Source organism: Gopherus flavomarginatus, chromosome 4, assembly GCF_025201925.1.
Source record: "Gopherus flavomarginatus isolate rGopFla2 chromosome 4, rGopFla2.mat.asm, whole genome shotgun sequence".
Classification (NCBI taxonomy): domain Eukaryota; kingdom Metazoa; phylum Chordata; order Testudines; family Testudinidae; genus Gopherus; species Gopherus flavomarginatus.
The window spans coordinates 153,230,335-153,255,184 of NC_066620.1; the positions used below are offsets into that span (position 1 = coordinate 153,230,335).

General features: G+C 38.6%; 1 protein-coding gene across 2 annotated transcripts in view; it reads left to right on the plus strand.

Annotated features, from left to right (window-relative positions):
* Nucleotides 1-1,602: 1,602 nt before the first annotated feature.
* IBTK (inhibitor of Bruton tyrosine kinase) overlaps nt 1,603-24,850 on the plus strand; it is a 109,122-nt gene continuing 85,874 nt past the window's right edge. Inside the window, exons 1-8 of one of the 2 annotated variants that reach the window (XR_007773972.1) lie at nt 1,603-1,814; nt 10,378-11,043; nt 14,376-14,472; nt 16,308-16,432; nt 16,961-17,071; nt 18,440-18,610; nt 19,306-19,423; nt 22,427-22,607. Coding sequence is in view for 1 of the 2 variants with exons in the window: in XM_050950088.1 (XP_050806045.1) it covers nt 10,720-11,043; nt 14,376-14,472; nt 16,308-16,432; nt 16,961-17,071; nt 18,440-18,610; nt 19,306-19,423; nt 22,427-22,607 (1,127 nt within the window). In the remaining variant the exon portion in view is untranslated. The remainder of the gene's footprint in view (nt 1,815-10,377; nt 11,044-14,375; nt 14,473-16,307; nt 16,433-16,960; nt 17,072-18,439; nt 18,611-19,305; nt 19,424-22,426; nt 22,608-24,850) is intronic. The other variant, XM_050950088.1, reaches the window with a different exon arrangement.

A 24,850-nucleotide genomic window follows, 5' to 3' on the forward strand; every position in this document is an offset into this window, starting at 1 on the left:
GGGGGGGGCGGAAGGCTTTGTTTTCGTCTGTTCTTTGTCTGTCTGTTCTGTGTGCTTGCTAGAGACAGATCAAGAAAGCAAGCAATCCAACTCCATTAGTATTAGTAAGTACTAGTGAAGGAATGTGTTAGCTTACTTTTATTTTGGCTTGTGATTTCCTTTGTCTAAGAGGGAGGTTTATACCTGGTTTTGTAATGTTAAGGTTTTGCCTAGAGGGGAGATCCTCTGTGTTCTTGAGTCTTTTGTTATTCTGTAAAGTACCTACCACTCTGATTTTACAGAGGTGATTCTTTTACCCAGGGGCGGTTCTAGGTATTTTGCCGCCCCAAGCATGGCAGGCAGGCTGCCTTCGGCGGCTTGCCTGTGGGAGGTCCCTGGTTCTGCGGATTCGGCAGCACGCCTGCGGGAGGTCCGCCGAAGTCGCGGGACCAGCGGACCCTCCGCAGGTATGCTGCCGAAGGCATCCTGCCTGCCACCCTCGCGGCGACCAACAGAGCGCCCCCCCGTGGCTTGCCGCCCCAGACACACGCTTGGCATGCTGGTGCCTGGAGCCGCCCAAGCTTTTACCTTTTCTTTAATTAAAATTCTTCTTTTAAGAACCTGATTGGTTTTCCATTGTTTTAAGATCCAAGGATTTGGGTCTGTATTCACCTGAATCAATTAGTGAGGATCTTATTCTTAAGCCTGCCCAGGAAAAGGGGTGTAGTGACTTGGGGGATATCTGGGGAAGGCAAGGCTCCAAGTGGCCCTCCTTAAATGTTTGTTTAAATCACTTGGTGGTGGCAGCGTTACCTAATTCAAGGTACAAGGAAGGATTTGTGCCTTGGCGAGTTTTTAACCTAAGCTGGTAGAAATAAATTTAGGGGGTCTTCATGCAGGTCCCCATGTCTGAACTTTAAAGTTCAGAGTTGGGAAGGAACCCTGACAAGCATGTACAAATAAAGTAGCATCTTTTTACAGAAGGTGCTTCTTACAATTTATACCAGCAGTAGGCAACCTGAGTTTCAGTGGCCCTCACACTGCCCCGGTCCTGGCGGCTCTGCATTTTAATTTAATTTTAAATGACGCTTCTTAAACATTTAAAAAACCTTATATAACTAAACTATTGTTGTATGTAAAGTAAATATTAAAGACTTATAGAAAGAGACCTTCTAAAAACATTAAAATGTATTATTGGCACGCAAAACCTTAAATTAGAATGAATAAATGAAGACTCGACACACCACTTCTGAAAGCTTGCCGACCCCTGATCTATATGTATCACTAACTGCTACAGATAGTACTTTGCTACACATAGCAATTTCTCATGGAATATACTGTAAGAAACTGCTACCTGTAGGCGTGTGCTAAGCACCTCTAACAATCTATAGGTAGCAGAAAGTGCTACCGGTGGCACACTCCTAGGAGGAGCACAGCAAAGCAGGTCAAAGCTCGCTGCCCAGTATGCTGGACTTTGCACCGCCGCGCCCAGCCCTGCACCGCCACGCGCACCCACCCCGGTGCCCGCCCCCTGACCCCGCGTGCCAGACAGTCACTCCTGGCTCCCGGCTGGAACGCGCTGGCCACAGCGGTGGCTACCGTCAGCCAATAGGCGTGCGGGATACACAGCGCTCCCGCCAATCCTGTGCGCTCTTGTTTCGGTGTGGGCACTCAGCAGCTGTTCCCTGTCCTGCCCCCGGCTCTGAGATGTAGCCGTGGCTGTCGCTTCTTCGCACGAGCGGCCTGGCCCTGAGTGGGAGTCACTGAGGATGAGTCCCCGCGCCGCGCCGCGCGCGTCCCGCCGACCCTGTCCGAGCCCTTTCATCTAGCGACTGGTGAGGCGGGGCAGAGTCCTGCCGATGCGGCGGGCGGGGGGCAGAGAGGAAGGGGCGAGGCAGCCAGTGGGCGGCGCTGGCCGGGAGGCGGAGAGGGGGCCCGAGGGGAAAGGGACGCGAACTCCCCCAGGAGAGAGTCATAGGCGGGTGTGAGGGGACGAGACACGGGGGAGGAGGGGAGGAAGGACGGACAGACAGCGGCAGGGAGGGGCGGGAGGAGAGCAGTGCGAGCTCTCCCCTGTCAGCCCCCTCCCACAGGAGCCTGAGTGGGGAGGTGCGTGCCCCGTATCCCAGACATATACCCCTGCCTGGCACGGACGCTTTGAAATCCTTAAAGCGACCACCGGAGGGATCTGGGCAGCTGTCCTTATCCCGACAGACAAACAGCCTTGAAAGTCCTCTTCCTTTCATGGGCTCTCGCGTTATTTATTCTAGACCTTTTGGCAGTGGCCTCCAGCGATGTTGGCTTCAAACCCGGCATACAGAAACATTCTTGGCGAAGTACCAAAGTGATGAAACTTTTTAATAGAGTTCAAGGAACCAGTGACCTTTCTGGGTTGCCCTGGTACTCCACCACCACCTTTTCTTTAGTTTAGTCTCACTCCTCTTTCCGCTGAGGAGATTGGCATAGCTGCCAGTCTTGAGACAAATCACCCACCTTTTTAAATAATAAATAATGCATTTCAGATAAAAGTTTCCTAATAACAGATATTTGGTAGCACATGTACTGAATTCATTTATGAATTGCACACTTTAAGTGGTAAATCCACCAAATAATTTTAAATTCAATGAAATGTTGAAAAAAGTATGGTTGGTTCACCAGAATATATTATAAGCTGTGAACATTGTTTGATACACAGAGCTAAATCAAGGGTCCAGCATATGGTTCCAGTAGGGGGAAGTTGTAGAGTGTGTGTGTGCGTGTGTGCATGTGTGTATTTTAATACACAATATTAAGTCTGAATAATTTTGACCATTTCCAAATGCACCACATGCAACATTCCTTTTTATATTTAAAAGGCTTCAGCATCTGTATTTTATTAGTTCTGACAAATGGATTCAATTTGTGTAAAATGGAGTCATTTCAAGATACTTTGGTAAAGTCAATTAAATAATTGTGCTCCATTTTGATGTTTTATTTTGTTATGAATTAAGTACAGACCTTTCTCTTTACGGTATTCATTAACAGTGATGAGATTAACAGCGAGACTAATGAACATTGAACAAGTGGGCTAGAGCTGCCTTCTCCTCCTCCTCCCTCCCTTTTGCAGCAGTAAAGACAGAGGAAGGAGAAGTTATGTCAAATTAGTTGCATGGTGTTGAAAACTAATTGCAGCATGTTATCCTGGTGTTTACGTGTTTGGGTTATGATTTATTTATATGTAATAGCTTTGAGTTAGAGCAGCTCTACATCATGATGAAAATGTTCCAATGTAAAGTCAGGACATGCACTGTGATTTTTTTTATTTATTTTTGTGCCTGTTTGCAACTCTGTTCACTTACAAATGGGCTCTCTATTTTTAACCCCCGATTTGGTGTCATTTTTTTTTTTTTGAGGAAGTTTCAATAGCTACGTATGTAATGTTCATGTTACTTGATGCTGTTTGAACAACCACTTATACCACCCTAAAGAGACCGTCAGGACAAAACGCTTCTGTGTAATGAAGCAGTTTTGATGGCAATCATACTACTATAATATGGAAGACAGTTTTAAAGATTATGCAAACATTTTTTAATATTAAAAATGAGCTAAACATTAAGACCTTTTCTTTGGACCAGAGAGTATCAAAATATGCTTTGTGTTCATTCTGAAATCATTTTATTTGAGCTTGAATTATTCACTGGAATAATTACTACTTTGGAAAGGGTTTGCAATTATAGTGAAATACTAGAAAATGTTTTGAGAACTAAAACCTAGCTAAATTAAATAATAATAATTGTTAAATAAAAAAGCAAATTGATGGGGGTCTGGGCTCATGAAGAATGAGATTTAGGTCTGGGTCTTGATCCCTTGTTCCTTAGGTTGGTAGGGATTTGGAACATTGCAGAGGCTATCAAGGAGAAGAGCAGCATGCTGCTGTTCCTTTCCTTGGGGCTAGATGTTCTGCCTCTACAGCATGCCCAGTATTTGCCAAAATAAGAGAGAGAAATTTAACTACAAGTAATTAAATACCAAAACGTTTCATTAGTGTCTAGCCCAAAGTGTAATGATCTTAATCTTTAGTATACTGAAATGTTTCTCAAGTATCAGGGGATAGCTGTGTTAGTGTGGATCCACAAAAACAACAAAGAGTGTGGTGCCACCTTAAAGACTAACAAAATTTATTTGGGCATAAGCTTTCATGGGTAAAAAAAACTCACTTCTTCAGATGCAACGTGATAGGTTTGTGCCGTCTTCCAAATTATAACAGGTGTGCTCTCTATCCAGATTGCTTCAACTTTTTTTTCCTTCTCTGTTAAATTATAAATGACTTTCAACACTTTGCATGAACAGGAAGAATTTGAAGAGATACTGTTTACATGTAAGGTACTCATGTTTTCTTTAATCATGGTACTCTTAGGTTAGTTCCGAAAGTCATCTTGAATGTCAGACCTGAAGAAAAGCGCTCTGAAAGCTTGTCTATTTCACCAAGAGAAATTGGTCCAATAAAAGCTATTTCCTCACCCACCTTGTCTCTGTAATATTCTGGGACTAACAGAGCTACAATAATACTGCAAACAGAGCTTCAAACCTCATTTTCTGTTCAAGAATTTTAGTGCATTCATTGAAATATTGTTTTAAATGTTTCATCTATGTACTTGTGTGTCTTGTTAGATGCCCTGCAGATCATAAATGATACTGTAACTTGTGCCTAACATAAAACAGGACTTATAATATTTACCTGACACTGCTACCCCAAGAACTAAATTGTCTAGCTAATCTCTCACTCTCTCTTTTTAAACATATAGTGCGCATTGCTGTATTATTTAAGCACTTATTAGCTAGGGTGAAAAATAATTGTGCCACAGTGCTCCCTAAACCATCTCCCTGCAATTCAAGAGAACAAAAGTTTGGTGATATTTGTAATAATGTCAGTCAGTTTTCTGATTAATGCACTCATGGTTTTATGCTTTCTTGCTTCACTTCACATAGTCCTTTCTTTTCTTGCAGTGATTTCCGGTATTTGTTTTCTCCACCTACTTACCTCTCTCCTTCGTACTCTGCATTGCATTCTCTACATTCTCCCTAACTTTCTGTCTTTCTCTTCCTAATCTCCCCTCAAATCTTTCTCTCTTAATATCATATTCTATTTAATTTATCCCATCAGTCCCTACCCCTCTCTCTCCTGCACATGCAGCCACCCCTTTTCATTGTCACAGATTCTTTACACGCTGCATATTAATATAGATTAATTTTGTGAATACCTTTGGGGTTAAATTGCTTAAAGGCTGCTTCAAATTTACATTGTTACACAAGATTTAATTTATTGATCAGATTATATTTAGATTATATTTGACCTTTGATTAGAGCTTTTTGTGGTGAAAAATTGCCTTTAATATATAAATATAGTGAAGAGAGAATAGGGAAAATTTCTGAGTAATGATAACCGTGGCCTTGATCTTGCAAACACATACATAACTTGGCTCACTTGAGCAGTCTCACTGTTACCTACTTTGAAAAGTGACAAGCAAAAATGGACCAGACTTTCTATGTGCGATGCTAATAAAGAACTGAGTCAATTGTTGGCTGCAACTCCAGCAATTTTAGTCATCTTTTCCTCTACCCAAACAGTTCTGATGACATACAGAACTCTGCAGTTCAGGAGAAGGAATTGAGGTTGGGAGAATGTGCCCCCTTCAGGCTGTCTGATGTAAGATGGTGAATGAGGGTGCTTGTGTGCTGCCTGATTCACCAAGCTCTGAAATAGTCCCACGTGCTTGTTGCCATTAGGCAACTCCTGAGGGGCAGCAGTTGTAAGATCTCTCTTCTTCACCTGGGCTGCTGCGGAGTTTAGTGAGAGGATCTGTGCTCCTGGAAAAAGCCAGTGATATTTAAGGCCAGGTCTACTCTACCAACCCATGTCAGTATGACTATGTCGCTCAGGAGTGTGAACAGTCCACACCCCTGAGTGACTTAGTTATACTGAAACACCTTCCTGCCCCCCAGATGTAGACAACACAATGTTGATGGGAGAATTTCTCCCACTGACATAGGTACCGCCTCCCGGGGAGATGAATTAACTACACTGATGGGAGAAGTTTTATTGGAAGTGTAGGAGTATCTTCACTAAAGTGCTACGGCAGTGCAGCTGCACTGCAGTAGCCCTGTATGTGAAGACAAGTCCTCAGAGTCTTTGCGTGGGTGAGGATTTAGAAACAATCCCGCAATATAAACTATAAAACATCTTCATGATACTCTTGCTACTTGTTCTTTTTAATTCCTCCTCTCTTTGCTGCAAGCTATTTTCTGTAATGAAAGAGTATGTTAAAATTGGAAACTCTTCAAAAAGAGTTAACACTGATGTTCCAGGCCTTTTGTAACAACAAATTTTTTTTAAAAAAAGGCATGGGGTTTTAGTTTTTATTGACAGAATATAAAGCTCAATAACTGCAGGTTTAAAAAAGAAAAAAGGCTAATGTTATAACACAAATTAAAATAAGGGTTAATGATCAAAAGAGAAATATAGGCAGCTGTCATAGGACAGAAAGAGAAATAGACAATGGCTTATGCACTATACAAAAACAGAATTACAAAACAACACCACACACTTGTGCTACTTCTCTCCCCTCTCTGTCCATTTCCGATATGTTTTCTGTTTAGATTCTGATCCTCTGACTGGGAATCTATGTGGGTAGACTCATGCATCTGTGCAGAGTCCCATTGCAGTCAATAGCGTTTCACACAGGCATGACGATCAGTTGCTGTATTGGGGCCTTAATTTATAAACTTTGGCTTGGGGACCTGTTAAGTTAAAAAAAAAATATGTAGAATTCCTAACCTGTTTTTGAGCACTATAATAATATAACTGTTTGCTTTTATTGATCTATTAATATTTGCCTTGGAGATATATACAATCTTGTGCCTCATAAAACACCCAAGAGGTGTATTAATGCGCTAATAGTGCATGCAACCCTGTTTGTAATGCTGTAATAAAGGAGGGTTGAACTGACTTGCATGAAAATAATTCTGTAGTGTCAAAATTCTGCACTTTTGCAGCAAATGTAATCCGAATAGAATTAGTTTAATGGTTTCAGAGTAGCAGCTGTGTTAGTCTGTTTAATGTAACTCTCTGCTTGTCTCTTGGTTTCTTGTTATGCAGTATTGTACATGACTTCCTAGCCATGTAGTTTTGCTTTCCTTTTTTAATACTTGGTCTGTCTGTCCACAGTAAGTCTGTGTCTGTCTCTGTTGATTTTTCTGCCTCCCCCCCCTTTTTTTAAAAAAAAATAAAAATTTGGCATCTTTTCCTGTTTTCCTTACCCTATGTGCTTTCTTATCTCAGGAGTATCTCCAACAAAAGTGTCTTTGCAATTGGTGCTATTTGAAATGTGCTTGGTCATAGATCTTTCCATGTGTGGTCTGTAATATAAAAGCTGGCAATGACATTATAGTTTGTCAATTTTGTATTAATGCCATCATATGGCATGCAATGCTGTGTACAGTCATAGCACTAATTATAAACTTTGAAGAATTCTTTGAAGCATAGTGAAGGAGAGGGAAAATGCAGGGTTCTCATAGATGTGTCACAGCTAAAGCTTTTTATATGTATATTTTTCCCTTTATCATTTTTGAACCAAGGTCCAATATTAAAGTATGATATTAGATTAATTATAATACTTAGCTTTTCTATAATGCATTTTGTCTGTAGATCTCAAAATGCTTTATAAAGGAAAGGAAGTATTCATAAGAGAGCGCTTATCTCTGTATCTGTGCAGGGTGTAGTTTCATATTTCTAGTATATTATTTTTGGCGGCTATCATGGTTCTCAAACATCTCTTCCACTTCCTTGGAATAAGGAGGTGGGCTAGTGCCCACTGAATGAAGACTTCCTTATCAATATCTAATACTGGGTCAGTTCTCTTATGCATATCATTCTAGAAAGGGTGACTGTGGCACACTCCCACATCAAAGAAAGGATAAGGGGTGACTTGATCACATCCTGTACGTACTTATATGAGGAACAAATATTTGATAATGAGTCCTTCAGTGTAGCAGATAGAGGTATAACATGATCCAGTGGCTGGAAGTTGAAGCTAGACAAACTCAGACTGAAAATAAGGTGTACATATTTTAACAGTGAAGATAACTAACCATTGGAACAATTAACCCAGGACTGTGGTGGATTCTCCATTACTGGCAATTTTTAAATCAAGATTGTGTGTTTTTCTGAAAGATGTGCTGTAGTTCAAACAGCCTGTGTTATACAGGAGGTCCGACTAGATGATCACAATGGTTCCTTCTGGGCTTGGAATCTATAAATATCCAATACAGAACTGAATTTGTCTGCACCTCAGGTCTAGCACTGGGTCTGTTTGTAGAATGTCTATATAGTGTGGCATATAGATGATGGTGAACAAATGTAAATTAGATTGTTGCAATTTCTTTTGATTTATGAAATATTTCTGAATGTTACTGTTAAATAGAGCAGAGTGAATAATTCGTAGTGAATAACTTACTAAAAATGTACTCTGTTTGTTTTTCTTAAAATTACTTGCTATTTGACATTGTTTAGCAAATACGCTCTGCACAAGTTTGGTCTGTAGATTAGTTTATTCCCCATAAATTTGTTGCATTTAATATTTGGGGGATTATTTAACTTTGGGCACATTTCACATGAGATCGTTTGGATTAATACTGTTTATTTAGATCCATGTTTCTGCTGCAAGTCACATTTGAGCTCAGAATTCATTTTTTTGCAAATGTTCTATAACAATTGCTTCCTGTGAGTATTTCTGCCAGTAAGATGATAAAGAGGGATAAGGACAAGGATTGGGAATCGGGATATCTGTGTTCTGTTCCTGGTTCTTCCACAGTCTTCCTGTGTTGACGTTGGGCAAAAGATCTAACCTTTTTCCTGTCTGTAAAGTGGTGATATTACTTCCCTGCCTCACAAAGTGATGGGCAGCTAAGTTAATTAACGTTCTGGGATATGCAGAGCTGTGATGAATGCTATGGCTCAGTGCTTCTCAAAGCCGGGCTGCCGCTTGTTCAGGGAAGGCCCCTGGCAGTCCGAGTTAGTTTGTTTACCTGCCACATCTGCAGGTTTGGCCGATCACGGGCTCCCACTTGCCGCGGTTTTCCGCTCCAGGCCAATGGGGGCTGTGGCTGGCCCGTGCTGCTTCCTGCAGCCCACATTGGCCTGGAGTGGCGAACCGCAGCCAGTGGGAGCCGCGATCAGCTGAACCTGCGGACACCGTAGGTAAACAAACCGGCCCAGACTACCAGGGCTTTCCCTGAACAAGTATCTGATTGGCTTTGAGAAGCACTGCTATTGCTTATGAGGTGCTAACACAGCTACTTTAAATTTGTCATATTTGAGTTAATATTTACAGGACTCATTGATGTATTATTAACCTAATTCTAGTGAAAAGGTTGTACTGGTCATTTTGGGATATACCATTCAGGGTTCTAGGAGATTTTCAAACCCAGGTTTCATTTATAAGCTAAAAAGTTGTAAATCCTAGATGTGGAGGGCCAAACACTGTTCACTTCTGACACCCTGTTAAAATGAGGGAGTTGCACACATGCAGCTAGCTCAGAATGTGACGTTTGTGCTGGAGAAGGTTGATGTTCTAAAGTTTGTGTATTTTGTGGTTGTTTTTTGTTTAGCTTGAATAGGAGTTCAAATTCAGATTGAACAACAGTTTTAATTTTCCAGAGTGGTGTATGTAGGTCACTGACTATTCTAATTGATTATGGACTTATCTGAATGTTTGGGATTTTTTTTGGTTTTGAATGGTGATTGTTTGTACTTTATTTAATGTGTGATTTTATTCGTTTCAAAAACAAACAAAACAATACTATAGTGTCTGTCAACCATGGCTATTTCCCATAATTAAGAATCCTTTGTAGTCTTACTGGTCAGATGCTTGAAAATGAATCATTTGAATCTTGAAATATGAAATGTATTTTTTCCTCTGTGAGAATAAATTTGAGTCCTTTGCTGTCTACTTTTTTTTAGCAATCTTCCTCCCTTCCCCAAACACATTTAAAGAATGACATGTATTTTGTGTGTGGATGTAGATTATGGCCCAGTTTACCTTTAAAGTTTTTACTGTCCTTTTAATTCATGCATTATGTAAATCATTTGGATAATCCAGGGGACTGTTGAGTGATTCAGCCAACTGGAGTAACTGTGGGGCATGATTGAGAAGTTTCTTATTTTTACAGGAATCAGGTCTGGCTTTTATGATATATGGCGACATCAATGCAATAGATAACAAAAATTGGGCCTACCAAAATTCAATTATATTTAAAACAAACAAACAAACCCCACAAACAAGTGCAGTCTTGGTATAAAAGTCTATTGTGTGGTGCATAATCCTTATTTGTCTCTTTCCTCTTTTATCCCTTTTTTTGCAGGTCTCCCTCACAATTATGGAGATTTAGAAGAATTAGACAGTGTGGAGGGGGAACCCCCCTCCCCACTCCTTTTGATTCTTGGAATTTTCTATGGACAATAACAAGATTTTTGTTGTATAAAATGGAGAAATAAGACTTTAAAATATAACTTTATATTTATATATTTTGATTAAGTGCCAAATATAACTGCATGAAGATTCTCATGGCTGCTGTATAAAACTGAATTTAAATACTAGGAGTCATGAATTTCCTGCAGCACTTAATTGTGTCATAAAAAGGGAGTGCCTTAGCATTCATACTGGTTGCTCCTCTTAATGAGGGAGCTGTTTCAGAAAGGTGAGAATGAATTCTATCCTGCCTGACTGCACTCTGAAATGTCATTCCCTGCAGCATGCTTTAGATATTATTTCTGTAGTTACCAGAGGAAGCGAAGGCCAGATCAAGGCCTTTCTCTCTTCTTACTGCTACAATGCAGCAACCCTAAAGGATACCTTTGGCAGGAATGTTCTCCATCTTGCTTCATCCTGTGGTAAGAAAGGTGTGCTAGATTGGCTGGCAGACACCAAAGGAGTGGATTTATTGGCAAAAGACAAGGAATCTGGATGGACAGCTTTGCACAGAGGCATCTTTTATGGACACATCGACTGTGCTTGGTCATTGCTGAAGGTCAGTATCTGACTTTATGTATTGCACACTAATTTTTTAAATATGTTTGGGATGTGTGATGCATGAACTTGTATCAAAATGCCTTTTCCTGTGACTTTTAAACCAGGTGTTTCTCAAACAGGGGTCGCCGCTTGTGTAGGGAAAGCCCCTGGTGGGCCAGGGTGATGTTTTTACCTGCCCCGTCTGCAGGTCCGTCCGATCGCAGCTCCCACTGGCTTCGGATCGCTGCCCCAGGCCAATGGGAGCTGCCCGGCCCGGCCCCTTTCCCTACGCAAGTGGTGACCCCTGTTTGAGAAACACCTGGTTTAAACTGATTGGTTGAGCTAAACTAATACAAAACTCTTTGTGGACACCGCTTAATTCAATTTAAACCTGAACTTGTTTTAGGGTATGGCTACACTTGAAATTTCAAAGCGCTGCCGCGGCAGCGCTTTGAAGTGTGTGTGTGGTCGGAGCTGCATGTAAACCACATCCTCTACTGGTGTAGCTGCGGCACTGATTACACTGAGGCTTTACAGCGCTGTATCTTGCAGCGCTCAGGGGGGTGTTTTTTCACACCCCTGAGCGCGAAAGTTGCAGCGCTGTAGGGTGCCAGTGTAGCCAAGGCCTCAGTTTAACTTGATTCCTTATTTTTAATAACAATTAAGCCAATTTGAAGTTAAACCTGTGCGACTTGGAATATAGGGTATGCTACACTTACAGTTGTACAGCGCTGGGAGTTACAGCTGTCTTCGTACAGCTGTATAGGGAAAGCGCTGCAGTGTGGCCACACTGACAGCTACCAGCGCTGCAATGTGGCCACATTTGCAGCATTTGCAGCGCTGTTGGGAGTGGTGCATTGTGGGCAGCTATGCCAGTGTTCAAGTGGCTGCAACGTGCTTTTCAAAAGGGGAGTGAGGGGGAACGTGGGGGAAAGAGAGAGAGAGTGGATTTTTGGATCTGTCAGCTCCCTGCCTTGCAAGTTCTAAGAACTGGAACATACACATCACCAACCTGCAATCAATTTAAAAGTTTCGAGCCCTTCCCCCACCCCTCTCTTATTCACTAAATGCAAATTATGCACTCCTAAATAGCCTTCAGACTACATAAGCAGCTGCTCAACACGGACTCCCCCACCCCCTCTGCCATGTGACTTCTCTCTTCAAGCAAACAGCTGTGAACCTTCCAAAGCAATTCCCCTGCCTGCCTCCGCTCGCTCTTTCCAGCAAACAGGAGCTGTGTTTGTTTTTTAGATAAGCAGCTCAGAGGAGCTCGGAGTTCAGCCATTCTTCCGGTTCGTTGTGAGCAGGCATTCTGGGATACCTCCTAATACCCTGGAGGCCAATAACAGCGCTTTTGGTGGCCACACTTGAGCAGTGCTGCATCACCAGCGCTGCAATCGTTACACCCCAAGCAGACCAGGTGTACAGCCAGTGCTGCAGCCAGGGAGTTGCAGCGCTGGGTGTGCCTTGCAGGTGTGGACAGTTACTAAGTTGCAGCGCTGTAAACCCATCACCAGTGCTGCAACTCTCCACTGCAGCTAAACCCATAGACAGGATCTCAAGTGTTGGTCTTGTAAGTGACTCCACAGGAGTTGACCCCTGAGCCTGTGAGGAATCCTATTGAAGTCAATGGTCTGCATGTATTTCCATTTACTTGGAAACTCTTGCAGGTAGAGATCTTAACAAAACAACCTGGGTTTAGATTTGGCACCGAATTTTGAATATCTGTGAAAATAAGCGTTTACCAAATATACTAACGGAAATGTTTCCATGACACTAAAAATAGTTAAATGGAAACAGTACTTAATAAATCAGGTATCTGCAGCTCAAAAATTTGTAACATTTTATTAGTCATACATGAAAGTGAAATTAATTAGAAGCTGATTGTAATGTTGGGCTTTAGCTCTGTCCCACTTACTCTTTAGCCAGTCACTGACCAGATAGATGCCAGAGATTTCTGCCCTTCTTACTTAAGGTATTACACTGGCTTCTCATTGCTAGCCTTATCTGTTCTCAACTGTCAGGCTAACAAAAATGGTTGTGGTTCCAACAGTTTTAATTTTAGAAGTTTTGATGTTTCCAAAATGCTTGTTTCACTTGCCGCTTTACTTTCATCGTGAGCATTCTTTCCTTGTAACATTTCCAAGTAGTATGTTTCTCAACACTTTCTAATGACTTCTCGTTAACTTTTTAGTGTGTGTGAGATTCATTACTGGAGAATTCTAAAACTTTTTCAGTATAGATGGTGTCCCATATATATTCACTCCAAGCTGGGGTGGGTGGGTGTATGTTTGTGGTGACTTGCTTCTCTTTGCCCCTAGAAACTATAGCAATAGCTGCACTAAAATATTTATTTATTTCTTCCTTTGACATCTTCTTCGGAACTGCTTCCAGGGCTAAAATGAACTTTTTTTTTCTTTTTTTTTTTTTTTTTTTAGGGAACTAATCATGTTAGATCAGTCCAGCAAATATTTGAATAATTCATCCAAAGATGAAATCTTAGTCTTCCAGTGTTAAGAGACTGCAGCCTCTGCAGGAATGAACAAAAGACCCCAAAAGATAGTTTGAAGTGCAGACTTAACCTCTGAAGGATTCTTTTAGTTCAGAGTCCAGATTGCTGTGCATGTTCAAACACATAGCAATCACCCCCTCACCCCCCCTAAAAAAGTTACACAGCTCTCATCTTATTAGTGAAAATGACTTGATCAGCTATCCTTTAAATAAAAAAATAATAGCCAACCGTGTGTGTGTATTAGCTTCTACGTTAGTGGGGTGGTGTATCTTCAGCCATTGTTTTCTTTCCTGTTTTTTCCTCACACACCTTCCTATTAGTAAACCAATTTTCATAGAGAAAATATTCTAATTAACAAGTAAACATGGAGTATTTGTAAATTATTAAAGAGCAACTCCACTTCCGTCACAACTGCTTGCTACCATTGGTGAAGGTGCCCAACAGTAATAATAATGCCTAGCTCTTGCATAGTGCTTTTTCATCAGTAGATCTAAAAGCACAATAGTGAGACCTGTTTGCCTATTTTCAACTGTGGGAGTCAGTGCCAGTTCCTGTGTTTTTCACTGTATGCAGAACAGTAGTTATTGCTGAAGCTTGACAAGTTGAGCCTTTTTGTAGATCTATTTTGGTATCGTAAGTCCATTTCACTTGTCTCTGATTATTATTTATTGAGATTAAATCCATCTTTAGAATGTCCTGGAATTTAAAGGATTTATTAGCTTCTCAAATGTAAAATTACACTGAGGTCACCTACGAATATTTATCATATTCATTTCTTTACTCTCTGTGAAATGAGGAGTGATAGTAATATTCATACCAGGTGTTTTTTCCTCTTTCAGCGTGGGGTTAGTTTATACATACAAGATAAAGAAGGCTTATCTGCCTTGGACCTTGTGATGAAGGACAGACCAGCCTATGTAGTATTCAAGAAAACGGGTAGGGCTTCAAATGAATACAGAGATTCCTATAGGTTGTGTACTGCTATCAACATATAAATGTGTGTGCATATGTAGACAGTACTATCTGTTTCTAATTATGACTATACTAATGGTGTAGTACCTACAGGTGTGATATAAAAGATGTGGAGGCAACATGGTCAGTTGGTAAGAGTATAGAAACAAAACCTTCTCTACGCGTACACATTCTATATCTTTTGTCAGAAGAGAGTGCAACAGCACTTAATGATGGCAGACGTTTAAGTCCTAGAGTAAATAGGGCTAAATAATGTTCTGGAACATGTCTTGAGAACTTTCTCTGAGTTCAGTATTGGTGCATCTTCATTCATTGCTGGCAGTTAGTAGAGCATGTGCTACTGTAGATAAGGGTGAGAAATTCAAAGTACCTGTGGTATTAACGTTAGAATTCCTCCTAGTGTAACCTATCTGTTATTCTTATCTTGGTTCAGCTATTTTTCAATAGCTGGCCTAGAGTAAATTGATGGGATTCAGTGACTTAAAAAGAAAAAATTCTGTTGACATTGAATTACATCTCTCATGGTTTTCACTAGCGTTAATAGATTAAATGAATTCCCTGGATCTCCTAGCAGCCAGTTTTATAATTTTATATCCCAGTTTTTTTAATCTTCAAAACACTTTAGTGCAACTTTTATATAATTTTAAAAAAGTAGACTAATTCTAGTCACTGGCAAGTTATTGTTATATCTAAGTAATGCTATCTGCTAGTTGGAGTACATCAGCACTGTCTTAAAAGACACTGTTAAGTTTAAAATCTTCTTTGAATATACTTCCCCATCTGTGTTACTAATATCCCTTTGAATTATTATTATAATTGAATTTTAAAAATCTAACCTGCTTTTTCCTATTTACGCTACACTTGTGCTTTTTCCCCCCATTTCAGTCAGCTTTTGGGCAATGAAAATAGTTTTCAGTTTCTTTTGCTAATCAATTATATTTTTGATTGCTGTAATATTTCATTGTACAAATATAACTTAGTTTTTTTGGTAGAAGAAATGTACACAACCTAAATTCTGGGCTGACATTACCTTTATGTTCTATTTATTAAACACTATTTCATCATGATGTTTTGATATTTCGTTGATTTTAAAATATTAGTGATTACTTTACAATCATGCTTTGTATGTTTACATAAAATATAGACTTAGTGTTGGATTAGACTGATTTGACTTTTTCTTATCTGTTTGTCAGAGAGAAATAGGTTAAAGTTCACATTCTAGTATCACAGTAATTACAGCTGAGAAGGTACTCTATTTCCACAGCTCTAAACTATGTAACTTTAGCAAAAAAAAAGTTTTTTTTGAGTTGAAAGTTCTTGTTGTAGGTCTAGAATATAAATTAACTGGGAAGATTTGAAGAAAATCTATTTAGCAGTTTGAGTCCAGGCATGATTGATTGATTGATTTGATTTATTTTATATATGTGGAAGACAAAACTTGCATACCAATTAATGTAGTTTGTGCAGTTTTATATTGCAGACTTGACATGTAAATAGTTCTTACTGATGAAGGTGTGCTCTATGAAGTTGGACAAATACTGTGAGAAATATATATGAACAAGGGACATGTACAGGACATGCAATATGAAAAAATATGTAATAATCATTCTAAATTCTCAATCTTTTATAAAATACACCTTTTAAAATAGAATTTACCTTGTTTCTTCAAGCTTTATTTTTAAGTGGAGTAACGTATACTGTTCTAGTTCACATTTATATCAGAGGTGGAGTTAAATTAATGGAACTCGCACACAGATGTAGTAGATATTGCAGATGGAATTTGTCCTTTTGAATTTTAGATCCCACAGATGTCTACACTTGGGGAAACAACATAAATTTTACCTTGGGTCATGGTGGTCAACAGAGCAAACATCATCCTGAATTGGTGGATCTGTTTCCTAGAAATGGAGTCTATATCAGACAGGTATTCTGAAAAAAATGGATTAATAACCCATATACCATCATGCGTAAGATTCTTTTTCCACCGAAAAATAATCTAAATATTGGAGCTGATCTTGCCACGCTTTCTTATATAACACTACTATTTTAGTAATTGAAACTGCTCCTGGGTTATTTTCTCTTCAGTGCACAGATCAATGGCTCTCAACTCTTTTTGGATGTATAGATACCATGGTGATGATGTAAAATGTTGGATTGACATCTGGTTTGAAAGCCATAATAAATTCCTAGCTTTGTAAATGCAAACTATGTTTTCAACAACAGATGATAATATTAAATAATTCCATACAGGAGCATGGTGCTTTTGTAGTTTGCAGTGCCATATAGACAATGAATTGAAGATGGACAGTGTACTAGTTATATATAGATTGTGTTGTGTCTTGTGTGGATAGACTGTATTTCCTCAGTGAAGGCAGCATATTTACAAAGTAATTTGCAAAAAGAATGCTAAAATACTACCCCTCAAACTGTAACCCTCTCTATTTTTTTTCAGGTGGTGCTTTGTAAATTTCATTCCGTGTTCCTTTCCCAGAAAGGACAGATTTACACTTGTGGACATGGTCAAGGAGGACGCTTGGGTCATGGTGATGAACAAACATACCTGGTATCTTTTAAATATAGTATAGCACAAAAAATCTTGCTTCAGATATGCAGTCTCAGAGTTCATTAAACATCTTCCCAAGTGCACCATCAAAGTTCTAATATTTTGTTCAGTTGTGGGTTATTTTTAACAATGACAGTCTTTGTTCAGAAATTATTTACAAAGGAAGAATTTTTATATTTTAAAATGGATTTTTATTGAAAATGATCAGTACATATTTTTTCATCTGAGTAGTATGTAGTTGCATTATGCAAATCAATGAATACAAACTTTAGAATTCAGTTTGATGCTGTGTGTGTCAGTCTTCATGAAGACTTCAGGGCTATGTACTGACCGCCAGCAGTATGTACTTATTTTACATGAAATGATATCATTTTAAAATTTTCTGAGAAACCTGAGAGTGGAGCAATTTATGAGAGAAATTGCAAGTGTATTTATGTGTGTACACGTATGTATATATTAAGTTGTGTGATGTAAAGACATTATTGGCTAGAATTTGGAATAACCACATGAATTATGAATGGCAAAGCCATAAATGATTGATTTTTAGGTCCCAAACAATGCCATCATATGACCACTTTACCTATAATTCTGTAGATGTCGCACATTTAAAAAAGAAATAGTTCAGGTTTTTTTAATCCCTCAATTTATAATGCCAAGCTTCTTTAGTACTATGAATCCAATTTACAGACGTCTGATGGAAAGCCCTGAAGGCCTTGGTATTTTTGAGATTGATACTACTATCGAGAAACCTTATATATGTAATTGATCTTAAACAAAAAACCATTTGTGTGTGTGGGTATTTTCCACCCCCACCCCCGATTTGAAAATTGGCTGAAACAGCATTTTTGATCAGGGCTAGAAGCAAGTGGCTTTTGGAAAGCTGTGATTCTCCTCTTTTTCTGTGGGATTGAGAGAGATTGGACGTCAAACCCTTACAGCAACACTGTAATTTTGGATGAAAAATATGAATTTAGGAGAAAGAAGGGGAAGCCTTTTTCTGTCAGGGTAACTTCGAAAAAAGAAACACACACGCACCACTAATTGTGACTATTGAAAACTGCTCAGATGTTTTGGAGCTTTAGATTTAGTTCCTGAGTAGATTGCAGGTGATCTGTTCTAAAGGTACATGCTAAAAGTATTTTGTCATATTAATCTTCTTTTCATGTGATATGCAATGTGTAATATATCAAACAATAATTACACAATTCTGTACCTTTTAAATGAGGTTTTCTTTTCCATTTCTATTTTTGTTGTGGGTTTTTTGATGTGATTTGGTGATGGGGGTGTGTGCATGGTCTTTTAAAAAATTATCTCTCGGTATAGAAATGAGTATTTTAATGTTTTCAACTCTTGGTCAATCTGTACTAGGTTCCAAGACTTGTGGAAGGTCTAATTGGCCATCAGTGTTCCCAGGTAGCAGCAGCTAAGGATCATACTGTTGTTTTAACAGAAGATGGATATGTGTACACCTTTGGCCTAAATACTTACCATCAATTGGGTATTCTTCCTCCTCCTACTAACTGCAGTGTTCCCAGACAGGTAATAACTGCTTAGCTAGTACTTGGACCTTTTCCTCACTGAGAGTGAAATGTTAGGATCATATTGATGTCTGTATGTAAATGTTGTAGGGATAATTCAGTGGAACATGGGGTCAAATAAAAACATCTTCTCCAGTTCGTTAGCACATAATCTCAATGTTAAATAATTCCGTTATGTAATCAGATGGTTTGCCTGTCTGTGCTCTACTTAGATTCTAAGCTTATAGAACAGGGATGGCAACCTTCGGCATGTGGCCCATCAGGGCAATCAGCCAGTTGGGCGCAGACATTTTGTTTACGTTGACAATCCACAGGCACGGCCCCTGTAGCTCCCAGTGACTGCGGTTCACCGTTCCTGGCCAATGGGAGCTGCGGGAAGTGGCGCAGGCCAAGGGACATGCTGGCAGCCGATCAGGAACGGGGATCAATGTATCGCGTCTAGATGAGACACGATACATTGATTCCCCGATAGATCAATCACTACCTGCTGATTCGGCTGGTAGTGTAGACATACCCTTTGGCCTTGGTGGAACAGTGTCTCAGTTAACTAACTTTTGAAATGAACCCTGTTTTTTTTAATACCAAATCTTCAATTTAATTAATATGGACTTCAGTTGAAAAGATGTTGATTTATACACATCAAATTTATTTGTTTGGGATTTGACACTTACATGAAAATCTTGTTTTTATATGTAGGTTCAGGCAAAAAATCTGAAAGGTAGAATGGTTATTGGAGTGGCTGCAGGCAGATTCCATACAGTGCTATGGACTAGAGAAGCTGTATATACGATGGGATTGAATGGTGGCCAGCTCGGTAAGAATCAAATAAAAATTGTCCTTTGAAAATGTTACTCAAAGTAAAAGCTGTCATCTGTATGAGAAAAGAAGCTTAATTAATGTTGGGTTATACTTGTCATCCCCTTGCTCCAGAACACCCACTTTTTAGTGCTGTCGATTATTTTTATGCTTGAGGATAAGAATGGGGCCAGTCAAATGTAGCTTTACTGTTCAAATTTATTTGGCCAACTTTCTCTTCTGCGAATCTTGTGTGGTCTATCACTGATGACTTTCAGGATACAGAATGTCATTGTTTAAATTTAGAGAGACAAGGTGGGTGAGGTAAAATCTTTTATTGGACCAACTTCTGTTGGTGAAAGACACAAGCTTCTGAGCTACAAAGACCTGCTCCTGCCTCGTTCAGCAACAGAAGTTGGTCTAATAAAAGATTTTACTTCATTTACCTGGTCTCTCTAGTATCCTGAGGCCAGCACAGCTATAACAACACTGCAAACTACATTGTTTAAATTTGTAATTTCCCAAGAGGAGTGCTTGTGTTGTGCACAGCACTGGCACATTGTTGGCACTTCTTTATGTTCTATATCCAGCTTTCCCCTATCTATAAATATACTATTGGGAATTACCTCAATTTTTCATCCTTACTAACTTTTTAAAAGCAAGATACATATCTGAATATGCATTGTGGCATTTTTTGTTTGCTATTTTTGCTAAGCCATTGCTAGAATTGTCTTTTATTCTTGCTTCCTGAATAAATATTGATTTGATGCGTTAAGACGATAGCTTATTAAACATACCACATAGCAGTGAACTTCATTTATAGTTAAGGGTCTGTGTGAAATGAAATATTTTTGACATTTTAACACTTCAGAACGTCAGACAGATACTGGTGTTTAGATTGAGTTTCTCTTTCTCCAGGTTTACATCTGTGCAGATTGAAAAGTTTTGTTAGCTAATCCTGGTGCTTTGTGTTTACATGCAGTAGTATGCTGATACCATGAAGCTTAGGCACTTCTCTGGAAACTGCTTTTATTCTCTCTTATGTAGGAGCAAGGCAACAGTAGTTAAAATTTGTATATTACTGTTGGGGAATAAAAAACAACCTTTATTGATGAGAAAATTGTCATTAACAGGAAATACTTCAAAAATATCTCATGTTCTGCTCTTAAATTTTAAGTTCATAGAGTTTCCATGCTATTTCATGGCCCTCTTATTACACCCTAATACAATTTCTGTTGCTTCAATAAATGGGATATGCAGTAGAATTCTTGCTTCTGCTAGACCAGGGGTTCTCAAACAGGGGGTCGTGAGGTTATTACATGGGGGGTCGCAAACTGTCAACTTCCATCCCAAACCCTACCTTGCCTCCAGCATTTATAATAGCAATAAATTAAAAACACTTTTTAATATATTTATAAGGGAGGGTTGCACTCAGAGGCTTGCTATGTGAAAGAGGTCACCAGTAAAAAAGTTTGAGAGCCACTGTGCTAGACCAAAGTTGCTCAATACTTTCTGTCACTCCTCCTGCTACAGCGGAGCCTGATGTCATAAGCCACATTGTCAGTACAGGGAAGGGGGAGAAGGTATGATGGTTAAATTACAACAGTGTTGTTGAACTGCAGCTTTGTTTAAATTCACTCTTTCAATAACTCTGTCTTCTAACCCCCGCCAGTACGTAAAAACAATAAGACTGAAACAGTTATTTATTGGGAGGGTATATTTAACTTTGCCAGTATTTATATTAATGTCTGACGTGCACAGGTTTTTATAATTTAGACAATTTTTAGCATTTTAAATAAATCTATTTTAATAGTTATTAACAATGTTTACTTAAGGGACTATATCTATGTCTCTCTCTATACAATACTACCAAAGTCTTGATCTATTGAATTTGGAGCCTCTTAAGCGTTCTCTAGAAGGGGCTTTGGGTTCTGAAATTTTCTCCACACAGTATGGTTGCCAAAGCCTGGATTGGTCTACCTGCTAGACGTGCTCACAAAATCCATTTCTTTTCTTGAGTATTTGGGAAGAGATGGGCTTAAAGGGCTGTGGAGGAAGTGGGATGAAGGATTAGTGAATATGATAGCACAGGGAATATTGTGATGGGTATTACTCATATAAGGACAGTCAAACTAGCAATAACATGGAAGACTTTTTTTTTTTGCTTTCTATAAAATATTGTTTGAAAATAAGCACGTAGAGTTCTGGGTATATTCTGGAAAAAGGCAAACAAAATAAATTTGTTTATAATCTCTAAGTATCTTCATCAAGGTGACTGGCATCAATAATATGCTTAGGGATATCATGTGTAATTAATAGCTGACTTTTAGTAATGTCTAAAAATAGTTTTCTTCTTAAAAAGTAGGAAACAGGAGTGGGATTGAGTGTCTGAATCCTCCCCTTTCACTCCCACTCCCCATTTAAAGAAACAACAACAAAAAAACCCAGACCCCAAACAAATCCACCCTGCAACTAGGTACAAGAGCCTTTACAGAGAGGCTTGTTCAGTTTCTGAACAGAGTCAGTTCATGCAGCAGGAGCTAGTTTGGCACCTTCCAATAACTAGTTAAGGATACATGGAGGTTGTGTTGATGTGATGTGTCAACTAATATCACGATATTGCCAAAATCAAATAAAATTGAGTTTATTCAGTATAATCTGTCCTGCTAATGAACTTTCAGTTTAGTGTGGTAAGCAAGATAAATGCAGCTGTTGTTGTGTGATTGTAATGGCTAAACATATTTAATTATCTTTCTGTGGTCTGTGATTGTGTAGTCCAGAAATCCATTATCTTTTTTTCAAAGCTTCGTTTTTTGTGATACTGTGACTATAAATGACAAATACCTTATTGATTCATTTCTGTCTAATAATAGTGAAGATGAGTTGGTAATATAGAAAAATTAAATTTTAATTGGCTTTTCAGGAATATTTATAGGAGAGAATGAGGAAGTGTTTTCAGAATCAAATGACAAATAATTATGAATCTCAGTGACATACATGAGAGGGTTGTATTTTGTTGTAGGATATTTGCTGGATCCTAATGGAGAGAAGTGTGTAACTGCTCCTCGCCAAGTCTCTGCTTTGCATCATAAGGACATCACCATGTCTTTAGTTGCTGCAAGTGATGGTGCTACAGTATGTGTTACTGAAAGAGGGGATATTTACTTGCTCACAGACTATCAGTGCAAGAAGATGGCTTCCAAGTATGTATTTTTTCCTTTAAGTGGAAGTACAATACTAAGTTAGTTTCACTGTGTTTTTTTTCTTTTTTCAAACTATTTTGGAAGAGATTTGGAAGAGGGATGTTCGTGTTCAAGAAGTGATCTGTACCTGGTCACCTTTAAAGTTTCTTCTTCCTTGACTTCTTGAGCTTGGCTTGATATAATAGTTTATTTAGTGGAGACATTGAAGGCTGGCCTTGTTTCTTTAATAAATAGATTTATTTTGTATTTGTAGGTGTGTAAAATCGCCATATGCTGATAGCTGAGTTAAAATACAACTGTTAAAAAAGTTTCAAGAAATCAGAGTATGAATAATTGGATACTTTCAATTACTGAATATTTAAACGAAACAAATCTGTGGAGGTTGCAGATGCTGGAAAATCAGATGAGGGGGAAAACATTAAGAGAAGCTTCCTTTTTTTCTAGCTAAAAGGTTTACTCTTAATTTTTTCTTCCTGCAGCTGTCATTTCTGAATCCTCCAGTCTTATTTCTCAATTTGATGATGATGGAGAAACTTCCATACTTATATGTAAACCCTTTTAAAATCCCTTCTAATTTAGGACAGGGAGAAGAAAGTAGTCTCAAAATTTGTCAGGGTTTATTTACTTTAGATCAAAGTGACTTAAATCACTGATTTTTAGTTATTTTCCTAAAGAGGTTAATTCTCATTAGTTAGTATAATCATTAAAAATGTTGTTTTGCAACCAAATGTGGCCTTTAAATTATAGAATGGGTGCCTGTGCTAACCAGGAGGTTTTCACTATATCTATATGTATTTATTTTTAAGCAATTATATAGCTTAACATATATTTATTCAGATTGTTAATTTTGCGCTTTTCTGTGTTAGGCCCATTTCTTTACTAGATCTTTTTTTAACTTGAATTTGTGCCAACCTAAATTTAGATGGACATTGGAATTCAAGTAATATTCACAAAAACAATATTTTAAGAATTTCATTTGACCTTTTAATGTGCCGGGTACATAGGACAGTAAGTTTATAAAAATGTGTTGCATTTAAAACTGATTTAATAAACAAAAGAGCTATTAACTGTCATTACTGAATTGATGGATTTTCTTCTGGTCACCATGGGCCAGATTTGTGAAGGTTCTTTGGTGCCTTAAAATGCACCTAAATCAATGGGAGTTAGAGACCATTGGGATTTTCAGCAGCACCTGAGAACCTTCAAAACCTGACTCCTGGTGACCAGAAATAAAGAGTTAGGCGCTGAACTGGTTTAGGTGTATTTGAAAATCCTGTATCTTAAAGCACCTCAAAACCTTTGAAAATCTGGATGGTATTCAAGTTCTTAGAATTAGTGGATCCGATCCTCCACCACATGGCATTTATTAATAGAATGGAAGAACAAAACAAAGCTTTCCTGCTTTTTAAACTCTCAATTCGTTTCTCAACTTTAAACTATTCAAAGTGAAGAAAATAGGATCTCTGCACCTGCTAGCTGAACTGAAACCAAAAGTAATTAAGGAAAAAGCTTTTCTGCCCAACAAAATGAAAAACATTTGAAGAAATACATACTAGCATTCATTATGTGGCAAAAACTGAAAATAATGTAGCTACTTAATGCAGCACATGATATTGTGACACATACATAAAGTTAACCTCCGAAGTTAAAGATGTTTTCCCCTGAGTTTTGCATACAAGTAAAGTAACACCCTTTGACTCATTTAAAACTTGAGGAGGGCTTATTACTGCATATTTTTTTATTAAAATGATTTTAATAATTTTAATAATTTAAAATTTTATTTTAAAACAGGTTTATTTTTTAAAAGAAAAGGATTTAAATTTAAAAGAATCTGATTTTTGTTTTTTAAATCAATTTTATCCACCCAGAAACTTGATGAATTCTGTAAGGATGAAGTACAGATTTTTAAATAATCCAAGTTTTAATTAATGGATGATGGGTAAGAACTATTGAAACCGGAGGAAGATGGATTGTTCAATGTATAAAGTTCAATGTGTTGCATTCTAATATGTTTAGGAGTCTGTGTCAAAACTATAAGTAAGGCTATGTGTTAGTCACAGGTATTTTTAGTAAAAACCACGGACAGGTCACAAGTAGTAAATAAAAATTCATGGCCCGTGACCTGTCCAGGACTTTTACTATATACCTCTAACTAAAACTTGGACCAGGGTGCTCTGGTGCGCAGCTCAGGACTGCCGCTGGTGCTGGTGGGGGGGAGGAGCAGTGGCACTCGGCCCAGGACC